The sequence below is a fragment of the Cynocephalus volans genome, chromosome 12 (assembly GCF_027409185.1).
Source record: "Cynocephalus volans isolate mCynVol1 chromosome 12, mCynVol1.pri, whole genome shotgun sequence".
In the NCBI taxonomy this organism is placed as follows: domain Eukaryota; kingdom Metazoa; phylum Chordata; class Mammalia; order Dermoptera; family Cynocephalidae; genus Cynocephalus; species Cynocephalus volans.
Genome location: NC_084471.1, coordinates 51,355,544 through 51,377,090, shown reverse-complemented (window position 1 = coordinate 51,377,090; position 21,547 = coordinate 51,355,544). Strand labels below are relative to the sequence as shown.

Below are 21,547 nucleotides of genomic sequence, written 5' to 3'. Positions count from 1 at the left end.
ACTCAAATTCTATTTGCCACCAGCTGGATTGTACCCTCAGCTGTGTGCTCTGGACTCTAATTAATACAGATATGTTTTTTCAGTTCTTCCAACAACCTCCTTCTAAATTCTCTTTACTTTCCCCAGACCCTGTTGGTGGTTATGCTTCAGCCTCTACCCCAGAGGCTGACCCTGAAGGCCTGAAGGTTCAATTGTGTTTTTACATGTGCTGTTTGTCCTTGACAATGTTTTGGTTTATTTTCCTATTTGTTATGTTTTTAAACAAACTGGTTGCCAACTTTTAAAAATGAGATTTAAAATTAAAATCTGCATTTCAAGTTTCTCTTTGAAAACTGGCCATTTTGACAACATGGAGCCCAAATTCTTGATGACAATACATGGACGAAGTTGAGTGCCTCACCTGCTGGGTGGCTGGTGCTGCGGCAGGGCATGCACTCTGTGGTTTCCTCTGCTCTCTACCACCCCGGCTCGGCTCCCTGACACCAAGGCTAAAAGTTGGTTGCCAGTTATCAATACGCTTTCATGGCTGGGTTTTGCTTATTTTGACCCATTTTACTCACTTATTTGCCTGGCCTTGAAATTTTTGAGCTTGGGACCCCAATTCTAACCTTAGTTTCTCCATTAAATGGAAACTGATTTCTTCTCTATGAGGTTTCCTGACACTTATTACTCTGCTGCTGAGAATGTGAAGTCTCCCAGTGGACTATTGGATAAGACCCAGAATCATGTGGCAGTGGACTACATCGTGATGACTGACTTCCAATGGCCTCCAGAAAACTTGGCTGGGAGCTTCCCTTGAAGTCTGGTTTTAGCCATAGGCTAAATGTTTTAGGCATCTTAATCCATGTTTTACCTAAAGGCGTATAAATCCTTCAAAAAATCACATTGACTTTGTCCTTGCTCCCTATATCCAGTCAGCAGCAAATTCTTGGTTCTACATTGTTTTGCTTTAGGCTTTATTAGTGCCTACCTAGATTCAGGCAGTAACTTCTTAACTAGTCTAACCTTAGTTACTGCTCCAGCCAACACATTGTAACACAGCTGTCTTTCTGAGTTAGATGTAATCACATCATGCCCCACACCTACCCAAACAGAATCCATCAGTAGATGCACTTAGAATAAATATGCATAGAATCAAATTGCATTCAAAATCTACCATGATCCTTCTTTATTCAGCCTATTTGCTGATCTCCTCTCTCACTAAACCAGGTGCATAGTCTCTACCTGTGCCCTCTCCTCTCCAAGCCATTGCTCATGTTTTAAAAACATACCCATTGTTTAAGTCTCTTCAAATCCCAGCTCTTTGTGGGAAAAATCCCTATCTTTCCAGAACTTCCAGATTAAATTGCTCTTTCCTTCCTCTGTTCTCTTGGGATGTTTTCCTCAGCTTTTTTCAGACTTTGCCTCAGTTACTTGTATTTTTCTGAAGCCTTAGATTTGAGCTTATGGAGGGACCATTATTTACCCATATTTTTATTTCCTGCACTCAGCAGAGAGCTTCACACAAGTTAAACTGAAACAAATTGAAAATTCATCCTTTGAACAACTTGAAGACTTGTCTTTATAGATCTGGGGCCCAATGTGACCATCAGAAAAGGTTTTTATTTATTTATTTTTTAACTTCTCAATACATATTGTAGTTGATTTTCATGACCCTATACCTGTTCCTTTTTCCCCTCTCCCTCACCCCCCCACTACATCATATCTGTCCACTTGTCTTAACAACTTCAAGAAATTGTTGTGATTATTATGTCTTCTTCCCCCACACCCTTTGTTTGTGTGTTCATTTATTTATTTATTTTTAGCTCCCACAAATAAGTGAGAACATATGGTATTTCTGTTTCTATGCCTGACTTGTTTCACTTAAGATAATTTTCTCTAAGTCCATCCATGTTGTTGCAAACTGTAGTATTTCATTCTTTTTTATAGCAGAGTAGTATTCCATTGTGTAGATATACCACAGTTTCCTTATCCATTCATCTGATGATGGACATTTGGGCTGGTTCCAACTCTTGGCTATTGTAAATAGTGCTGCAATAAACATTGGACTACAGGTATCCCTTCAATATGATGATTTCCATTCCTCTGGGTATATTCCCAGCAGTGGAATAGCTGGGTCATATGGTAGATCTATCTGTAATTATTTGAGGAACCTCCATACCATTTTCTATAAAGGCTGCACCATTTTGCAGTCCCACCAACAGTTTATGAGAGTTCCTTTTTCTCCACAACCTCGTCAGCACTTATCATTCTCAATCTTTTGGATATTAGCCATTCTGACTGGAGTGAGATGGTATCTCAAAGTGGTTTTGATTTGCATTTCCCAAACACTGAGTGATGTTGAGCATTTGTTCATCTGTCTGTTGGCCATTCATATATCTTCCTTTGAGAAATGCCTATTCAGCTCCTTTGCCCATTTTTTAATTGGGTTATTTGTTTTTTTGCTGTAAAGTTGTTTGAGTTCCTTGTATATTCTGGATATTAATCCTTTGTCAGATGTATACTTTGCAAATATTTTCTCCCACTCTGTTGGTTGTCTTTTCACTTTGTTGATTGTTTCTTTTGCTGTGCAGAAGCTTTTTAGTTTGATACAATCCCATTTGTTTATTTTTCCTTTAGTTGCCTGTGCTTTTGGTGTCATATTCATGAAGTCTGTACCCACTCCTACTTCCTGGAGTGTTTCACCTATGTTTTCTTTAAGAAGTTTTATTGTTTCAGGATGTATTTTTAATTATTTAATCCATTTTGAGTTGATTTTGGTATATGGTGAGAGGTATGGGTCTTGTTTCATTCTCCTACATGTGAATATCTAGTTTTATCAGCACCATTTGCTGAAGCGGCAGTCTCTTCCCCAGTGTGCAGACTTGGTGCCTTTGTCAAAGATCAGATAGCTGTAGGTGTATGGGTTGATTTCTGGGTTCTCTATTCTATTCCATCATTCTGTGTGTCTCTTTTTATGCCAGTACCATGCTCTTTTGGTTATTATAGATTTTTTAATATAGTGTAAAGCCAGGTAGTGTTATGCCTCCAGCTTTATTTTTTTTTGCTTAGGATTGCTTTGGCTATGGGTGGTCTTTTGTTATTCCATATAAATGTCTGGATAGTTTTTTCCATTTCTGAGAAAAATATCATTGGAATTTTGATGGGGATTGCATTGAATCTGTACATCATTTTGGGTAATATTTTTCACAATGTTAATTCTCCCAATCTAAGAGCATGGTATATCTTTCCATCTTCTTGTGTCCTCTTTAATTTCTCTCAACAGTGGTTTGTAGTTCTCATTGTAGAGATTTTTCACATCCTTGGTTAATTTTATTCCTAAGTATTTTATTTTTTTGGTGGCTATTGTAAATGGGCTAGCTTTTTTGATTTCTTTTTCTGCATGGTCACTGTTGGAGTATAGAAATACTACTGATTTTTGTGTGTTGACTTTGTATCCTGGAACTTTGCTGAAATCATTTCTCAACTCTAAGAGTTTTTTTGTAGAGGCTTTAGGCTGTTCAATATATAGAATCATATCATCCACAAACAGGGACAGTTTGACTTCATCTTTTCCAATCTGGATGCCCTCTATTTCCTTCTCGTCTCTTATTGCTCTGGCTAGTACTTCCAACACTATGTTGAATAGGAGTGGTGAGAGTGAGCATCCTTGTCTAGTTCCTGTTCTTAAGGGAAAAGCTGAAAGCTTTTCCCCATTCAGGATGATATTGGCAGTGGGCTTATCATATATGGCTTTAATTGTGTTGAGATACTTTCCACCTATACCTAACTCATAGAGAGTCTTTATCATGAACGAATGTTGAATTTTGTCAAATACTTTTCCTGCATTTATAGAGATGATTAAATGGGTTTTGTGTTTGATTTTATTGATGTGGTGTATCACATTTATTGATTTGCGTATGTTGAATGAACCTTGCATCCCTGATATGAATCCCACTTGATCATGGCATATAATATTGTGTATGTGTTGCTGTATTTTGTTAGCTAGTATTCTATTGGGGACTTCTGCATCTATATTCATCAAGGATATTGGCCTGTAGTTTTCTATTTTTGATGTATCTTTGTTTGGTTTTGGTATCAGGGTGATGTTTGCCTCACAGAATGAGTTTGGAAGAATGGCCTATGTTTCAATCTTTTGGAATAGTTTGTAGAGAATTGGTATCAGTTCCTCTTTGACGGTTTGGTTGAACTCTGCAGTGAACCCATCTGGTCCTGGGCTTTTCTTTGTTGAGAGCCTTCTGATAACAGCTTCAATCTCTTCTATTGTTATTGGTCTGTTCAGGTTTTCTATATCTTCTTGGCTCAGTTTTGGTAGCTTGTATGTGTCCAGAAATTTATCCATTTCCTCCAGATTTTCAAATTTGTTGGCATATAGTTGTTTATAGCCGTCTCTAATGATTCCCTGTATTTCTGAGGTGTCAGTTGTAATATCACCTTTTTCATTTCTAATTTTTGTTATTTGGGTCTTCTCTCTTCTTTTCTTAGTTAGCCTTGTTAAAGGTTTGTCAATTTTATTTATCTTTCCAAAAAACCAACTTTTTGTTTCATTGATCTTTTTTTTTTTTTATCATTTTTGGGGTTTAGATTTCATTTGGTTCTGCTCAGATCTTAATTATTTCTTTCCATATACTCACTTTGGGTTTGGATTGTTCTTCTTTTTCTAGATCCTTAAGGTGAAGTGTTAGGTTATTTGCCATCTTTCCATTCTTCTGAAGTAAGCATTTAATGTAATAAATTTCCCCCTTATTACTGATTTTGCAGTATCCTACAGGTTTTGGTATGATGTGTCATTATTTTATGTAGTTTCAAGAAATTTTTTGATTTCCTGTTTAATTTCTTCTTAGACCCATATGTTATTAGGTAGAATGTTGTTTAATTTCCATGCATTTGTCTAGTTTTCAGAGTTTTGTTTGTTATTGATTTCTAATTTTAATCCATTGTGATCTGAAAAAATACATGGAATAATTCCAATATTTTTGAATTGGTTGAGATTTGCTTTGTGACCTATCATGTGGTCTATCCTGGAGAATGTTCCATGAGCTGATGAGAAGAATGAATATTCTGAGGTTGTTGACTGGAATGTTCTGTAGATATCTGCCAAGTCCAATTGGTCTAAAGTGTTGTTTAGATCTTGTGTTTCTCCATTTATTTTTTGCCTAGATGATCTGTCCAATGTTGAGAGTGGGGTGTTCAGGTCCACTGCTATTATGGTTAGTGTCTACCTCATTCTGTAGATCTAATAGTGTTTTCTTTATAAATCTGGCTGCTCCAACATTGGGTGCATATATATTTATGATTGTTATGTCTTCTTGATGGATAGATCCTTTTATCATTACATAGTGGCCTTCTTTATCTCTTTTTATGGTTTTTGCTTTAAAGTCTATTTTATATGATATAAGAATAGCTACTCCAGCTTGTTTTTCATTTCATTTGCATGGTATATCTTTTTCCATCCTTTCACTCTTAGTCTATATGTGTCTTTACAGGTGAGGTGAGTCTCTTGAAGGCAGCATATTGTTGGGTCCATCTGTTTAATCCAGTTAGTCAGTCTGTATCTTTTGAGTGGGGAATTTAATCCCTTTACATTTAGAGTTATTATTGAAAGGTGTTGATTTACTCCTAGCATTTTACTGATTTTTGTTTAGATGTCTTAAGTATCTTTTCTTCCTTTCTAATTTTCTGTTTGTCTTCTGTATTTGTTGGTTTCTGGGGGTGGTAGATAATCTATTTTTTCTCTGTATTGTTAGCATTTTTGTTTTACTGGTAGGTTTTGTTCTTTCTCGAGTATTCATGGCAGTGATGGTATTTTTTTCAGGTATCAAACCCTGTACTTCCTTGAGAATTCCTTGTAAGGCTGGTCATGTGGTAGTGAACTCCTGCAGTTTTTCTTTGTCTGAGAAATATGCTATTTGTCCTTCATTTTGGAAGGATAGCCCTGCTGGGTAAAGTATTCTTGGCTGGCAATTTTTGTTCTTTAGTATTTTGAATATATCATCCCATTCTTTTCGGGCTTTTAGGGTTTCTGATGAAAAGTCTGATGTTAGTCTGATTGGGGCTCCCTTGTAAAGGTGACTTGCCACTTCTCTCTTGCAGCTTTAAAGATTCTCTCTTTGTCTTTAAGTTTTGCCAGTTTAACTATAACATGTCTTGGAGAGGACCTTTTTGGGTTGAATATGTTTGGGGATCTTTGGGCCTCCTGAATCTAAAGATCTGTGGCTTTCCCTATACCTGGGAAGTTTTCTGCTATTATTTCATTTAATATGTTTTCAGCGCCATTTCCTTTTTCCTCCCTTTCTGGAATACCCATGATTTGGATATTTGAGTGCTTAAGGTTGTCTGTTATCTCTCTTATTTTCTGCAACTTTTTAAATTCTGTTTTCTTTTTTCTGGTCTGCCTGCGTTAGTTTAAACAGCCTGTCTTCAAGGTCAGAAATTCTCTTTTGCTTGTTCGAGCCTATTGGTTAGATTCTCTGTTGTGTTTTTTATTTTGTTGAATGAATCCTTTAGCTCCACAAGCTGTGCTACATTCTTTTTCAGGGCACTGATTTCTTTGTACATTTCTTCATTCAGATCCTGTATATTTTTTCTCATTTCATTGTGTTGTCTAACTGAGTTTTCTTGTAACTCATTTAATTTCCTTAGAATTGTTGCTCTAAATTCCTTGTCAGTCATTTCAAAGACTTCCTGTTCTATAGGATCTAGAGATTGAGAGTTATTATTTTCTTTTGGTGGTGATGTACTTTCTTGATTTTTCATATTTCTGTTATCTTTCCTTTGGTGTTTAGTCATTGTGGCAGAGGGTATCACACTCCACTCATTCCACCCTGATCCTGAAGGGACTGCCAATTCTGGGCAGTGGGAACTAGCCTGGGCTGGGGGTCCCATGGCGCTTGCCTGTTCTAGCATGGCTGACTTGGGACGTGTGGGCCTGGCAGCTCTCAGGCCTCTCTGGGTGGTGGGCACTGGTCTGGGATGGGGGATCCTGCAGCTCCTTCCTGTTTCTATATGGCTAACTCAGGGCATGTCAGAAAAGGTTTTTAAACCTCTTTTTGTTTTTCTCCCAAGCTAAAATTAGTTTGCTCATATTTATGGTGTGAAATTTTAAAATGCTTGTTTAGAAGTATACTACATTACCTATAATAATTTTAATAATGAAAAAATAAACAAATTCAGAAAGTAGGACAAAAATATTTACAAATTCTACAAGACTATGGGCCTGGACTCTAAAAAAAGGTCAAAATCATGAAAGGCAAAGAAACCAACAAAAATGATAAGGGGACAATTCTGTATTTAAAAAAGACATATCCAAAGGCAGTGCATAAACATTCATTAGATCCTTAATTAGAAAACAAAGTCATAAAAGATAATTTTGGGAATGATAGAAATTATATAAGAGATGACAGTATTAAATTATTATTACATTTCTTTGGTGTAAAAATGATATTGTGATTGTTTGGGAGAATGTTCTTATTGTTAGGAAACATACTGAATTACTCAGGGGTGACATATCAAGATGTCACCAACTTATTTTCAAATGGCTGAGCCAAAAAATAAGGATATTAAGAGAGACAAAGCAAAAGTGTCAAGATAATAATAATTAGTAAATCTAGATGAAGAGTGCATAGGTATTTTGTGATAGTATTCTTCCAATTTTTCAGTAGATTCATAACTTTTTACAAAATAAAAAGCTGGGAAAAAGAGAAAAAGAAGGGGCTGAAAGGATAGTTTAATTTCCTAACTGTTTTCTTCAAAGGCTATTATAAAATAAATTATAGCTGAGCAGTGAAAACAAAGCATTTGGCTTTATATTTAGGAATGAAACCTGCTAGTAGTGAACTATATACTCAGTTGTAAGAATTATTAAATTGGTAATGCAGTTTTTATTGCTTGTTAAAGGGACTTCTCATACTTTCTGGTTTATGCTTCTAATGAAAATAAACTCTGGAGGAAGTAAATTAGGTGTGTATTGAGGAATGTAAGTTTTTGCTGTAAGTTTAGAAGTATTGAACGAATTCTGATTTTCATTATCACAAGTTTTAAAAAATTACCTGCTATTCTAAGCATCTATAAAAGTGATTATAATTAATTGGCCCCCTTTTTCTATTAAAAAACTGTGTTTTCATGGTAGTGGCTAAATGGATCTGCTTGATAAAAGTGTAGATATAAATATATCAGTGTAAAAGGACAAATAAGAGATAAGACTGTATTTATTACCCATTTATGTAATTACATGAGTCGCTAAGGACAAAGGTCCTTAAAGACGAAAGGCAGAGTAGAAACAGTTCCCTACAGTAGAATAGATGCATTTGCTACTACTTCCTTCTTTGTGAATTTTTTTTCTTCACTGTTGCATATCATCCTGGTTTTATAATCATATTCAGGAACTTAACCATCTTTCTGGGCACAATTCGATGGCTGAAGATATGCTTTGCTCCAATAGAAAGAAAATGAAGATTTTCCAAGAGCATTCATAGACTTTGAGTTGAGAGAACAGCACTCGCTTCCTGAGGTCTGCTAAGCCTTGTTTTATGAGGAAATATTACTAGGACCACAGCACCATGGATGTGGTAGGTGAAAACGAGGCTCTGCAACAGTTCTTTGAAGGTAAGAGGCCAGTTTCCGGCATGAAGTTACAGCTTCTGGGAAATGCTCCCTGACATTGTTTTACCTTTTCGAAATTCACTTAAACTTCGTGTTAAAAGAAATGCTATCCTACTTAGATAACTCTCCTGAAATCAGAAGTGGAGGTTTATTTGCTGCATTGGTAGCAAAAATCAATGGTGTGGGTAGTGATTTTTAAAAATGCAAGATTTCCATCTTACAGCTTGGTTGTTAAAAGAATCAAGCAGTCCCAGTATATTTATGTTACTATTATTTGATCCTGTCCTGTACTAGATTTTATTCCTTCTAATTCCCTACATTTAAAAAAGTTATGTATTTGTTTTATCTCTGAAATTATTGAATATAGCACAAGAAAAATGTAAGATTTTACTTAAAATGTTTTTTTTTCTTGTATGATTAAATACAAAACAGCCTAAAACTGCAGAGGAACACCTCCCTTCCACCCACGCCAGTCCCATCTCTCCATTTTTCACAACACGTTAAAAATGTGTAACTGAATAATGATTTGTTTTTGAAGTTGGGTGTCTTTTTCCCCAAGGGAGAGGCATACTACTGGACACGGTTACACAGATTTTCTTCCTTCTAGAAACCTAAAATGGCAGTACAGCTTTTCATATTGAATTGGGTTGATATTCTAGTGATGGGTCTATTGAAAATGTCAGTAAGGACCTGTTCTCTTAGCAGTGCCATTGGGAGACTCCGCGTCAGTGTGGTTTCAGTTCCTTACTAGTTAGCCATGCTCAGGCTTCCATGTGAAGGGAAATGTAGCCACAGTTTTTATACATTTTGAGGTATTTCCCAGGAGAGAGTTGGAGAAGAGTTGAGAGCAGACCTGCTTATTTACAGAATCCAGAGGGCAGGCCACAGCACATTGAGAAAGTGCTTTTGGCATTTCTTGTGCTTAGTAAACTGCCTGACAAATAATAGATGTTTAAAGGTTGAATGGAATTGATTGAACACTAAACAATGCCAAACTCTAAAGAGTGACAGGTCATACCAAAGAAATAGTGAGACTCTAGGTCATTATGGGAAGACCCAATACAGTGAGTATGGAAGTTTCTGTGGTTTGAATTTTGCTTTGAGTGGCAAAAAAGAACATAAGACCAAGAGAATGATCACATTACCTCAGTCTTACGATTCTGCCCATTGAGTGTTCTGTCTCTGACAGTGGCCACGTTGGTGTTGTCTACCTGGGTGATGCTTGGCACATAGCAGGCACACTAATGTTTCTCTACTGTTATTGCCCGATTTTACACTTTTTGAAACTTTCATCTGAGCAGTAGGTGGCAAGTTTCAAGCTGCAGTTGCATCTGCTTTTTTTTTTTTGTCCTTTTTTGTGACTGTGCTCAGCCAGTGAGTGAACGGGCCATCCCTATATAGGATCCGAACCCGCGGCGGGAGTGCTGCTGCACTCCCAGTGCTGCACTCTCCCGAGTGAGCCACGGGGTCGACCCAATTTTTTTTTTTTACAGAGAAACCACCAATTCATTTTATAAATGCAAAAAGTCTATTTCATTTCCTTCCAGAGCTGAAGACCTGAAAAGTTAATCTGGTCTACCTTCTGTTTTTTGGAACAGCTACTATACCTATAGGATTCCTATTCTGTCCTTGCTTGTACTATCATCAAAGGTCACTATGGATATAGTTTCCACACATGCCCTCTGTAGCTTATTGCAAAATCTGATTATTATTATGATATTATCTTTCTTAGCCCAAGCCACTCTATGGCTCCATTTGAAGCCTTTTTGATGGGGGGTCCATTCTCCATGGAAAGAGAATAAAATGGTCAGTGTTTTTTTTAACATTATCTTTGAGTGAGTAGTTGGAAGAGGTGGTAGACTTTACAAACAAATATATAGAAAAAACTGCATGAATATATGTTAAGTGTTAATAGTAGTTACTTCTGATTGGTAGAATTATGGAGATTTTAATTTTCTTCTTTATACATTATTATCTAAGTGCTTCATAATTGGAATGTCTTATGCCATAATCAGGGAAAAGGTTATCTTAAACTCTTCTGTTTAAGACCCATGTATCAAGAAAAATTGTAAAAGTCTTTGACATGGATGAAAAGGATTACTGGGTTCTTCCACAGAAAATTATGCGTATATCACATCATTGTGGGCTATCAGATTCTATGGGATTTGCACCTTTCATTGTCTTTGAGCTATGTTAAAGCTGTAAATTACAGATAACAATGCAAGTGACTTTTGCTTACAGTTATGCAAGTGAATGAAGTCCTTAGCGGGGATCAATAGTTCAAGTAAAAGCAAGTTTTGCATTTATTTGTAAATTAATTCCAGATTTATATATATATATATATATATATATATATATATATATGTATACATGTATGTGTATGTATATATGTGCGTGTGTGTGTGTGTGTGTACACAATTTTTATATCTGCTGTTTGAATTCTCCTTTGAACCTGTTGTAACATCTTGCTGGTTCCTTCATTAATTAAGTAGTTAAATAAAATCTATGACATGTGTTCATATTAATTTGCATGACAGTCATGATTTTATCTGTAAAAATTTATACCCTTTAACATTTGCAAAGTTTTAGGTTAGTTAACTTGGAAAATGTATCAACTTCACCTCATGTTTGAATCAGATTAATAACATTTATTGAGCATTTACCATGTGCCACGCTATTTACTGTGCTATTCACATTACATCATTATGTCATTTAGTTCTTACAACAACCCTCTGGATAAAAAGGAATAAAATAATGAAGTACAGTAAATCCCATTCCTCAGTTTATTTCATTTATCTTTGATAGCTATAACCTTAGATTCTTGATCTGTTTCCCTAAGGAAATATGGGTGTTTCTTTTGGATTACCTTGATATCAGAGGACTCATCCTTTGTTTCCAAGCATTTTAGAACAGTTTATTAAAACTGAATTGAACAGACTGTTGTTCATTATGTTTAATCTCTTAAGGGGAAATTTTCTGAATTGGTGAGAAGCTATGTACTTATCCTTTTTGTAATGTCCTGAAGGAGGTTCTCAAATGCTTGTTGTCTTGTCATGAAAGCAAAAAAGGAGATTACTGCTCAGATTGAGGAGATTGGGAAAAACTACATACTAAGAGTAGATCACAAAGAAAAGTGCAAGAAGGAAACTGGCAGACTGAAACTTGTTGAAGTCTGTGGGAGTTGCTCCCAGAATCGGAAGCTGTGGAAGGACAGGGGCTAGCAGGCACTTCTGAGATCTACAAAGTACAGTCTATTCAGTAAGTTGTTGTCAAATAAGTTTTGAACACTTTCTGCCCTGTCTCTCCACTTAAAATTTAAATTCTCCAGGTAGTTTTTATCAAGAGGGCAGTGGGGATGCAGGGAAGGCAAAGACATCTGCTGTCCATGAGCTATGCAGGAGTACAATGGAGGTGCCCAGTGTTCAGGAAAATGGGGAAAACGCGAAGGCTCTGGAGCAGAAAAGCAGTGATTGAAGTGCCCAACCCAGATGGGAGTCATGTAGAAAGGCTTCAAGGGAGGGTAAGCAGACTTGCTGAGTAAGAGATGGAGCTTGGAACAAGTGCCCGTATGACATTGCATATAGTAGGCAGTCAGTAATATTTATAGAATAAATGAATGGAAGAACAGCATGAAAGACAATTCCATTCAACAAACAGTTGTTGAATTCTAACCAGGTTTGGAGCACACAGCTAGCTCAGAAGTAGGAAGAAGGGAAACTTTCCCAGGAGCAGCATGGTCCTATGGATAGAACAAATGCAGAGACAATGTCACTAGTTGGTGGAAACCCTTAGATTCCATAATTGCCAGAGATAAAATGATAAATGTCTTAAGTAGTTCCTGTATATTCTCTAAAACGTGGAACCAACTCTGATTGGCTGATGTTTCTGGATTCCTGAGAGAAGAATTAGAAGCTCTGAACAGCTGAATGCAGTGCAGAGGGTAGAAGCTGCCCATTGCCGGGGCTGGCCTCAGGCCAGTCTCTCAATTCTTTTTCTTTTACTTTGCGACCACCACTTTTTCCCTCTCTCAGACAACCAGAACTCATATGCCCTCTTCCTTCTGTCCAAATAAAACCTGAGCTTTCAAGGAAGGTGGTCCTTGAATAGCACGGGAAATAGCGTGGCACATGGTAAATGCTCAATAAATGTCATTAGTCTGATTCAAACATGAGGTGAAGCTGACACATTTTCCAAGTTAACTAACCTAAAACTTTGCGAATGTTAAAGGATATAAATTTTTACAGATAAAATCATGACTGTCATGCAAATATAACATGAACACATGTCATAGATTTTATTTAACTACTTAATAAATGGTAAATGACCTAATGCTACCTTACTTACACCTCTGTAGAATGTTTTATTCAAAGTGTTTTTGTAGAACATTGAAGCTGTTTTGGTCAAACGAGTCAAAAAAGTTTACCTTCTCCAAGGGTAGGTTTGGTTAATCTCTAATGGTGGAATTTTAGACATCACGTTGCACCCAGCACCTCTGATATTATCCCACAGAGGCAGGAGTTTGTTGTTTATCTGGGAGACAGCCTCTGCTTCTGTGTGGAGACAGTGTGGACTTTCCAGGAGACTGGGAACAAGAACATGCCAAGGACAAGAAGAACCAGCCATATCATACAAGCGGTCTATGATATCTGAACAATTCTATCTGATGTTGGCAGGTGGCTGGAAACTATATTGCTTTAGCCTGAAGTATCCAGAACAAAGAGGCTGTTGACTAAATGCCACCAAGAAGAATGCCTTTTCTTCTTTCATGCTAGGATCCCCAAGGTGAAGGCAATTTAATTAGGATTTAAAATGTATCATAACAAGATCAAAACTGACCTTGATCACCTGCACACAGGCTGCATTTAAGACTTGCTGTTCTTATCACCATCTTTAGGGAGCCCCAGAACAAAAACAAAATCACCCGACAAACTGTCCTGGGAGGAGCCTCCCACCATCACCTTTGGTGTTATTGACCTTGTAATTTTTTCAGCTTTGGAGTTAGAACAGTGTTTCTGGAAGACACCACGATGTTTTGGAAGCTAAACATTCAATACATGGGCGATTTTGGAAAATAGAGATAACCTGAAACAAGACAAGTTATCACTAGTAATCTCACCATTTAGTGGTACCTATTGTTCAGTTTGGTGTTAATCTTGTGTGTGTTTTTAAAACAAAAATGGGATTATACTACTTGTACTCTTTAGTAATGGACAGAACACGGAGTGAATACTTCTTATCATGAGTTATTCATCTACAACAGAGGTCAGCAAGCTATGACCCACAGGACAAATCTGGCCTGCAATCTGTTTTTGCAAATAAAGTTTTATTGGAACACATCCATTCACTTACATATTGTCTATGGCTGCTTTAGAGCTATGATGGCAGAGTTGAGTGGTTGCAAAAGAGAATATATGGCCTGCAAAACCTAAAATCTGGCTATCTGGCTCTTTATAGAAAATGTTTGCTAACCCCAATTTATAACCTAATTAATAAGAGTAACTGTTATTTGTCGAGCACTTATTAAGTGCTGGTTATAGAATCACAGTTAAGAACATGGATTCTGAGTCAGTCATCCTGGTTTTGAGTCTTGGCTCTGACACCTACTGCCTCTGGGACCATGGATAAGTAAACCTCTGCAGGTCTAAGTTTCCTTATTTGTAATATGAAGATAATCATATTATCTCAATATGTGGTTGTGAAGTGCTATGCCTGGCATAGAGAAGTCAATAATTGTTAGCAATTATTATTCTCATTGTTACTTAATTATCATTTTCTCCATATAGCATCAAAGCAGCTCTGTGAGGGATTTTTTCCTCCCATGAGAAACAAAAACATGAGGCCGACAGAGAGTAACTTCCATAATGGTCATCCAGATAGTAAGGGTTGCAAGGTTATCATTTATTCCATCCATTTTTAATTTAATCAGCCAAGTGAAAAATATTTGAGTGTCTTTCATGAGCCAGATCCTGTCCTTAATGGACATGGATTCAGTGGGGAACAAGCACAGTCCTTGTCCTAAACTGGCTCCTTTTCTAGCTGACAGAAGAAGACAATAGGAAATAAATAAAAAGGATGACTTCAAGAAGTCACTAATTATGAAGAAAATAAATCCAGATGATGCTGTAGTGGGAGTCTGAGGAATGGAGGGGAGTGGGTTACTTAAGTCAATCAGGAAAGGCTTCTGAGTCAGTGACATTCAAGCTGAGACCTGAATAATAACCAGGAGTGAGTCCTGCATCAGTCTGGGAGAAGAACACGTCAGGCAAAGAAACACCAGTGCAAAGTCACTGAGCTTGGAGTGGTTGGGAGTGGGGTGGGGAGGAAACAGCGAGGTAGAAAGGGTTGGAGTGTAGTGAGAGACAGCGGAGATGTTTTTAGTGTTTGGATTTTTATTCTCAGTGTGATGGGAAACCAGCTGGGAGTTTTGAGCAGAACAGCCAGGATCTACAGATGGATGAGATGTGGGGGTGAAGAAGACAGAGGAATCTGTTAAGGAGGATGCCTTAGTTCTCGGCGTCAACAAGTCATGGATGATGGTACAGTGTATTCAGATGTGAAAGACTAGAAGGGCACATTTGTGTGTGTGTTGGGGGGTGTAGTCAAGAATTCATTTGGGACATTTTACATTTGAGATATCCTTTAGACAACCAAGTGGAAATCATGCGGAGGCAGTTGGATAATTGAATCTGAAACCCAAAGAAGGAGTTGGGCTGCTTGTGTCAATCTGGGAGTCATTAGTATATAAATGGTGTTTAAAGCTCCTGAGACTAGATGAGATCTCCAAGAAGACAGAATAGATTGAGAAGAGGATCCCAGCATGACATTTAGGGATTCAAGTGAGAGGAACTAGACCAGGAATGTTAAGTAAAGGTAGGATAAAAACCAGAAGAGTGTGGTGGAAAGTGAGGAAAGAAAAGTGTTTCAAGAAGGATCTGGGCAGGGCCGAGCCCGTGGCGCACTTGGTAGAGTGCGGCGCTGGGAGCGCTGCGACGCTCCCGCCGCGGGTTCGGATCCTATATAGAACTGGCCAGTGCACTCACTGGCTGAGTGCCGGTCACGAAAAGGACAAAAAAAAAAAAAAAAAAGAAGGATTTGGGCAAATGTTTCAAGGGTTTCTGCAATACCAGATAATTGACCATAGAATTTGGGAAAAAGGTTGTGTGTGACCTTGACAAGTGGTTTCTGGGCAGTGGAGGAGAAAGCCTAATCAATGGGGTTGAAGAGAGAATGGAAGGTGAGGGGCTAGAATTGATCATGCTTTGAGAAGCTTTGCCAGGAATAGATAAATAGGGCAAAAGCTGGAGGGGGTGCAGAGGCAAGAGCGTTTTTATTTGTTTGGTTATAATTTTAAGAGATGCTAAAGCATGGTTTGCTGATGGAAGTGACTTCATATAGAGGAATAAATGTATGATGCAAAATGGAGGAGGGGCGATTGTGGGAGGGATCCTTGAGGAGGTGGGGGAGGATGGGATCCAGAGCACTGGGAGAGACTGTGCCCCTAGGTAGCAGGAACCTAACCTTATGCTGTTGTAATAAGAGGAGAGCTGGAGTTCTGGAGACAGATGCAGGTGGTTTGGTAGATGTCAGGGTGGAAACCTGAGATAGATTACTTCTGATTTACCTGTGAAGTCTGAGGTGCCCTGAGAGGGAGCTGGAGGGTGGGAGTGTGGAAGGGGACTGTTTGAGGACTTGGAAAGGGAGGATAAGTTATGAAATTATCTTCTTTGAGGCTATATTAACTTCCTGTGGCTGCCATAGAAACTTACCACAAACTTGGTGGCTTAAAACAACAGAAATGTATTCTCCCACAGTTCTGGAGGCCAGAAGTCTGGAATCAAGATGTTGGCAGGGCTGCACTAAGTCTGCGGGCTCTAGGGGAGACTCCGTTCCATGCCTCTCTCCCAGCTTCTGGTGGCAGCTGGCAATGCTTTGTGTCCTTGACTTTCAGAGGCATCACTTGGACATCTGCCTCCATCTTCACATTACTTTCGTCTGTATCTCTCTTCTCCCCTTCTCTTCTCTTTTAAGAACACTTGTCACTGAATTTAGGGCCCACCCTAATCCAGGATGATCTGGTCTCAAGATCCTTAACTCGATTATATCTTTCAAGACCCTGTTTCCAAATAAGGTCAAATTTACTGGTTCTTAGTGGGCATATATTTTGGAGGGCCACTTCCCAGCTCACCATAGAGAGTAAAAAAGCAAATCTACTAGGGAGATAATAGAATTGCTAGTCAGTGCTGTGTCCCTTTGAGATTTGAAGTCAATCACTTTAAGTGAGGTCAGTCATGACATTTGTATGATTTTTCTCAACAACTTTCAGCTATTTAAGTGCAGGCTGGGAGTGGGAGAAGAATTGGGTTTAACTAAGTTGAGGTTTTCCCAGGTGAGTTCCACAGAAGGAGAGAAGGGAAGTCTCTCTGCATGGAGAGTGGTTAAGATGACGGACCCTGCTGTCTAAGCTGGGCAAGAAGGGAGATAGTGAGAGAAGAGAGGTGAGGCACCGTGAAAAAGTGGGAATAAGGTCAATGGATGGGGACCCCAGCAGGTACGAAGGGCCACTGAGTAGTGGTACAAGGGCCAGTGAGTGGAAGGGGCAAGCTGGTCAGAGCATACAATACTTGACACCAAGATTTTAGATGATGGTGCTGTTATTGATGATGCCAAGGTCTAGGAAAGGGTCATGGCTGAGGTGAGGTCGAGACAAGGTAGTTGAAGTTGAGGAGTTTAAGACCCTGAGAGGCTGGGTTTTATTGGGTGGATGTTGAGGCAATCAGTGAGATAGCAAGAGTATTGTTGGAGAGAGGAAGAGAGAAATCAGATGCTGAAGTCAGTGAAAAAGGGATAGTGACCAAGAAATTGCTAAGTGCCCCTACCAGGAGGTGGCCTAGAAGAAAAGAGGAGGAAAACCAGTCCTGAAGCAGTAATGAAGAGCCAGGAGAACATTGCTCCTATTTTCAGGCCCCAGGAAAGATGTGAGAGAGAAAAGCAATCCATCTTTGAGATGCTCCATAATTTAACCATTTCTTATTGTTGGATGTTGAGGCTGGTTCTAGATTTTCACCTGTAAACTGTGATGGAATTCCTCCCTTCCCATTTTTATTTACTTTGTATGAATCTCCCTAAAATGGAATTATTGGCACATAGGAATTTTAAAAATTTGTAGGTTTTTGGTAAGTACTGTCAAATTACCTGTTAGGAAAATTAAAAAAAAAAAAAAAAAAATCAGTCTGTAGACTTTCACTATTACTGCTGCCTGACATTAATTTATTATTTTTTTTAATTTAGAAAAAGTTACTCTGTGCCCAGAGCCCTTAACCTGGGATAAGATTCAGGGGAAGTTTGAACTTTGGAAATTGGGTGAAAATATGTATTTGTGTATGTTTGTACTTAAAGGGAAAGGCTCCATAGCTTTCATCAGATGTTCAGCAAAGCCCTGACCCAGAAGAAGTCAGGAATCACTGCAGTAGTCCCAGGCTATTGGCTGCTTCACTAAACCTGCCCCACCCACCATGAGCCAGAGCCTGCAGCAGCCCGTGAGGGGAGGGTGGAGATTCTGGACTAGGCCACAGTTCAACAGAGTCTAGAAACTTGTAGATTCTACTCAGAGTGTTGTTAAAGGTGGAAAAGGGTGATTTAATAGAATGATTAAAAGCAGTGATGAAAAATTACTCTTTCATTCTTATATTCTGAGTTGTAACAGTATCATAAACACTTAGATCAAAACAATATTAATGTACGTATATGTGTGCCCGGGTGTTCCTCAGCTTCCCCAAATCAATACATTCAAATGGGACCTCATTTTCTCCTTCTTGATTTCAATCTTTGATGCTTCCTGTACTCCCTGTACTCTTCAAGAAACCTCCTGTCTTAGTCAGTTTTCTGCTGCTGTAACAGAATATCTGACACTGGGTAATTTATAAAATACGGAAATTAATTTCTCACAGTTCTGGAGGCTGGAAAGTTGAAGATCAAGGTGCTGGCATCTGGTGTCTGGTGAGGGTCTTCTGCTGGCAGCAGGCAGAATGACAATGGAGCAAACCAGGTGAACACTGAAAGCCTCTTCTCTAAGGGCCTTTATCCCATTAACGAGAAAGGAGCCTTCATGGCCTAGTCACCTCTTAAACACTCCACCTCTTGATACTATCACATTGGCAACAACTGAATCTTGGAGGAGACACATTCAAATCACAACACTCCCAAAGTAAAAACCGGGGTGTCACCCTTGATGACTTGTCCTATACTCTATAGCTAATCTTTTACCAAATTCTGTTGCTTTTACCTTAGAAATTACTTTTGGCTGCAACTTTCCGTTTCTTTGGACGTTCATCTCTTACAAGAGCCTCCAAACTTGTCTGCCTGGGCTTACCACCTTCCACATTGCTATTGGCTCAGACAGATGCCATTGCTTAAACATTTCTGTTGTTTCTCCATTGCCTGAGCTTGGAATAATGGTCCCAATGTGACAATCCAGGAAGCTGTATCTCCAGAGACACCCTCATGTTTATATCTGTGAGAGGCAGTGGTGTGGTGCTCGGTAGAAAACATGGCAGAGAGGCTAACTGGGGATGTAGAAGATTAAAAGACAAAGTCCATGGGGAGAAGTTTGGGCTGAAACTCAAGCTGGGTGATGAGCTGAGCTGAGAATCAAGATCAATACTTGAAAGTCATGAGGAGATGTTAGGAGTCAACAGAAGTGTGGAAGCTGTAGATCTGAGTCAAAATAGAGGTCCAGGCATCAGGAAACACAGTCAAAGTAATGACTCTGGGGTTGCAGAAGTGATATTAGACATTGAGTGATTATAGCATCTTTCCCATCTGAGGCTGCATTTCACAGGCACCCACATCAACTCTGGAAATTGGACATCATTATAAATCACACATTAACCTTGAGCTCCTGACACCAGCCTGCATATGTGGTGATGAGTGACAGAGTAGTTAGAGCACAGGCTTTGTACGCAGCTTGCCCTGTTTTCAAATCCCACTTCTGCCTTGACAAATGACTAGGCCTCTCTGAGACTGTTTTCTCGTCTATCTAATGGGAATAATACCTATTTCATAGGAGAAAAGTGAAAGTTAAGTAAGATGAAGTATATAAAGTACTTTGCATAAGGCCTGACATATAGTTATTGCCCAATGAAGTAGTAGTATTAGTATTTTGTAATAAACAAAAATGTTTATTCTTACAAAAGAACTCCCTGAAGCAGCCTTCAGGGAGTGAGAAAAGCACTATTGTTTAATAAATGCTTGACTTTATGTCAGATAGTGTTAATGTACTAAGACCTTTAGCTGTATTAATTCTTAATTTGCACAGCACAACGAACAGTTAGATAATGTTGTCATCATTTTACAGATGAAGAAACAGAGATTCAGAGACACTATAATACAGCTATTATGTATCAGAGCTTGGATTTGGACTGAAGTCTGCCTGACTCTGAAGGCCTGTGTTCCTAGATACTGCACACAGTCTGTTAAACGGGTTGTGAAGACACATCTGTAGACGTAGTTGCAGAACTTATGGCTCCTGGGGCCGGCCCATGGCTCACTCGGGAGAGTGTGGTGCTAATAACACCAAGGCCACAGGTTCGGATCCCTATATAGGGAGGGCTGGTTCGTTCACTGGGTGAGCGTGGTGCTGACAACACCAAGTCAAGGGTTAAGATCCCCTTACCGGTCATCCTTAAAAAAACAAACAAGCAAACAAAAAGCCAGAAGAACTTATGGCTCCTGTTAAAATAACCAGGGCTTTTTGTTTGTTTTTTTTGGGACAATTTGCATGCGAAATTATGCTGGACTGCAAGCAGTTGGTACTTTCCTGCCATCTGGCATTTTTTGGCAAAGCCCAGCTTCAGCACAATAAGATGAGGGGTTAGTGGTGGAAAGGTAATGGTTTATGTTCATAAAGCAGGCAGCAACAAAAACTCAAAAGATGAAGCCATTTACAAGAATGCAAAGATATAAGAATACCAACACTGGTCTGTAGTACTGCTCCCTGTATAAAAAACATCTAAAGAGGGTACTTAGGTAGCTGGGTTTGCTCAGAAGTGTAGTAGAAAATATTGACTCTTAATCTTGTCATTTTGGGTAATCAGACTTAGGACAAAAGGTCTAGCAAGAAGGCACCCCAATCTTTGATACCCTGGTATTAGCAATACAAGAAACAAATGTCATGGAAGCAATAGGAAGTAAATGTGTTCTAAAGAGAACGTCATATGACTTGATAGTTGGAATCAGTCACTCTTATAAGGTTGAAGCTATCCATAGCTTCAAATATTAGGATCTGAGAAGTGTGCTTCCAAGGAATCTCCATGGTGTGCTGGTTAATGGCATAAGCCTTGACCCAGGCAGACCTAGCTTGGAATCCTGCTTTCTTTGCTTCTTAGTTGTATGACCTTGGGCTAATTACTAAACCTTTTAAAGTTTCACTTTTCTCTATCTGTAAAATGGGGATAATATCATCTACTTCTTAGGATTGTGAGGATTAATGATGAAATGTTGAAATGATGAAATAAGTGGTAGGTGCTGATTTTTATTATAATATTTGGAAATGTGAAGGAACTAAATTGCTTGCTTTATTTATTTTGAAACAAGAAGGTACGTATATAGATCCATACATTCCTTTTTTCAAAGAAACACTCCTGTCTCCAGGGAGTTATTACAACTTTTTTACATGTTCACATTAATTCCAGAGACTTTATAATCATAAAATCCATTTATAGCCCTTAGTTGCCAAGCAACAAAGGACAAAGTACTGAGTATTTCCTTTTATTGCGAAAGGATCAGCTTTTCCATGTTGGTCTAGAAATCAACATTTTTCAGAAAAGACAGAACAGTGAAACTCAATACCATATTTCTAAGATTCAGTTAGCATTCATGTTTGGGGATAGGATCTAAACTGAAAGGAATACATTGTTACTATTGTCCTGTTCTTGGAGAGTCAAAAGCT

General features: G+C 38.5%; 1 protein-coding gene across 1 annotated transcript in view; it reads left to right on the top strand.

Moving 5' to 3' along the window:
- The first annotated feature begins 8,558 nt into the window (after nucleotides 1–8,558).
- MYRFL (myelin regulatory factor like) overlaps nucleotides 8,559–21,547 on the top strand; it is a 134,483-nt gene continuing 121,494 nt past the window's right edge. Inside the window, exon 1 of the mRNA XM_063115651.1 lies at nucleotides 8,559–8,604. Within this exon, the coding sequence (XP_062971721.1) occupies nucleotides 8,559–8,604 (46 nt within the window). The remainder of the gene's footprint in view (nucleotides 8,605–21,547) is intronic.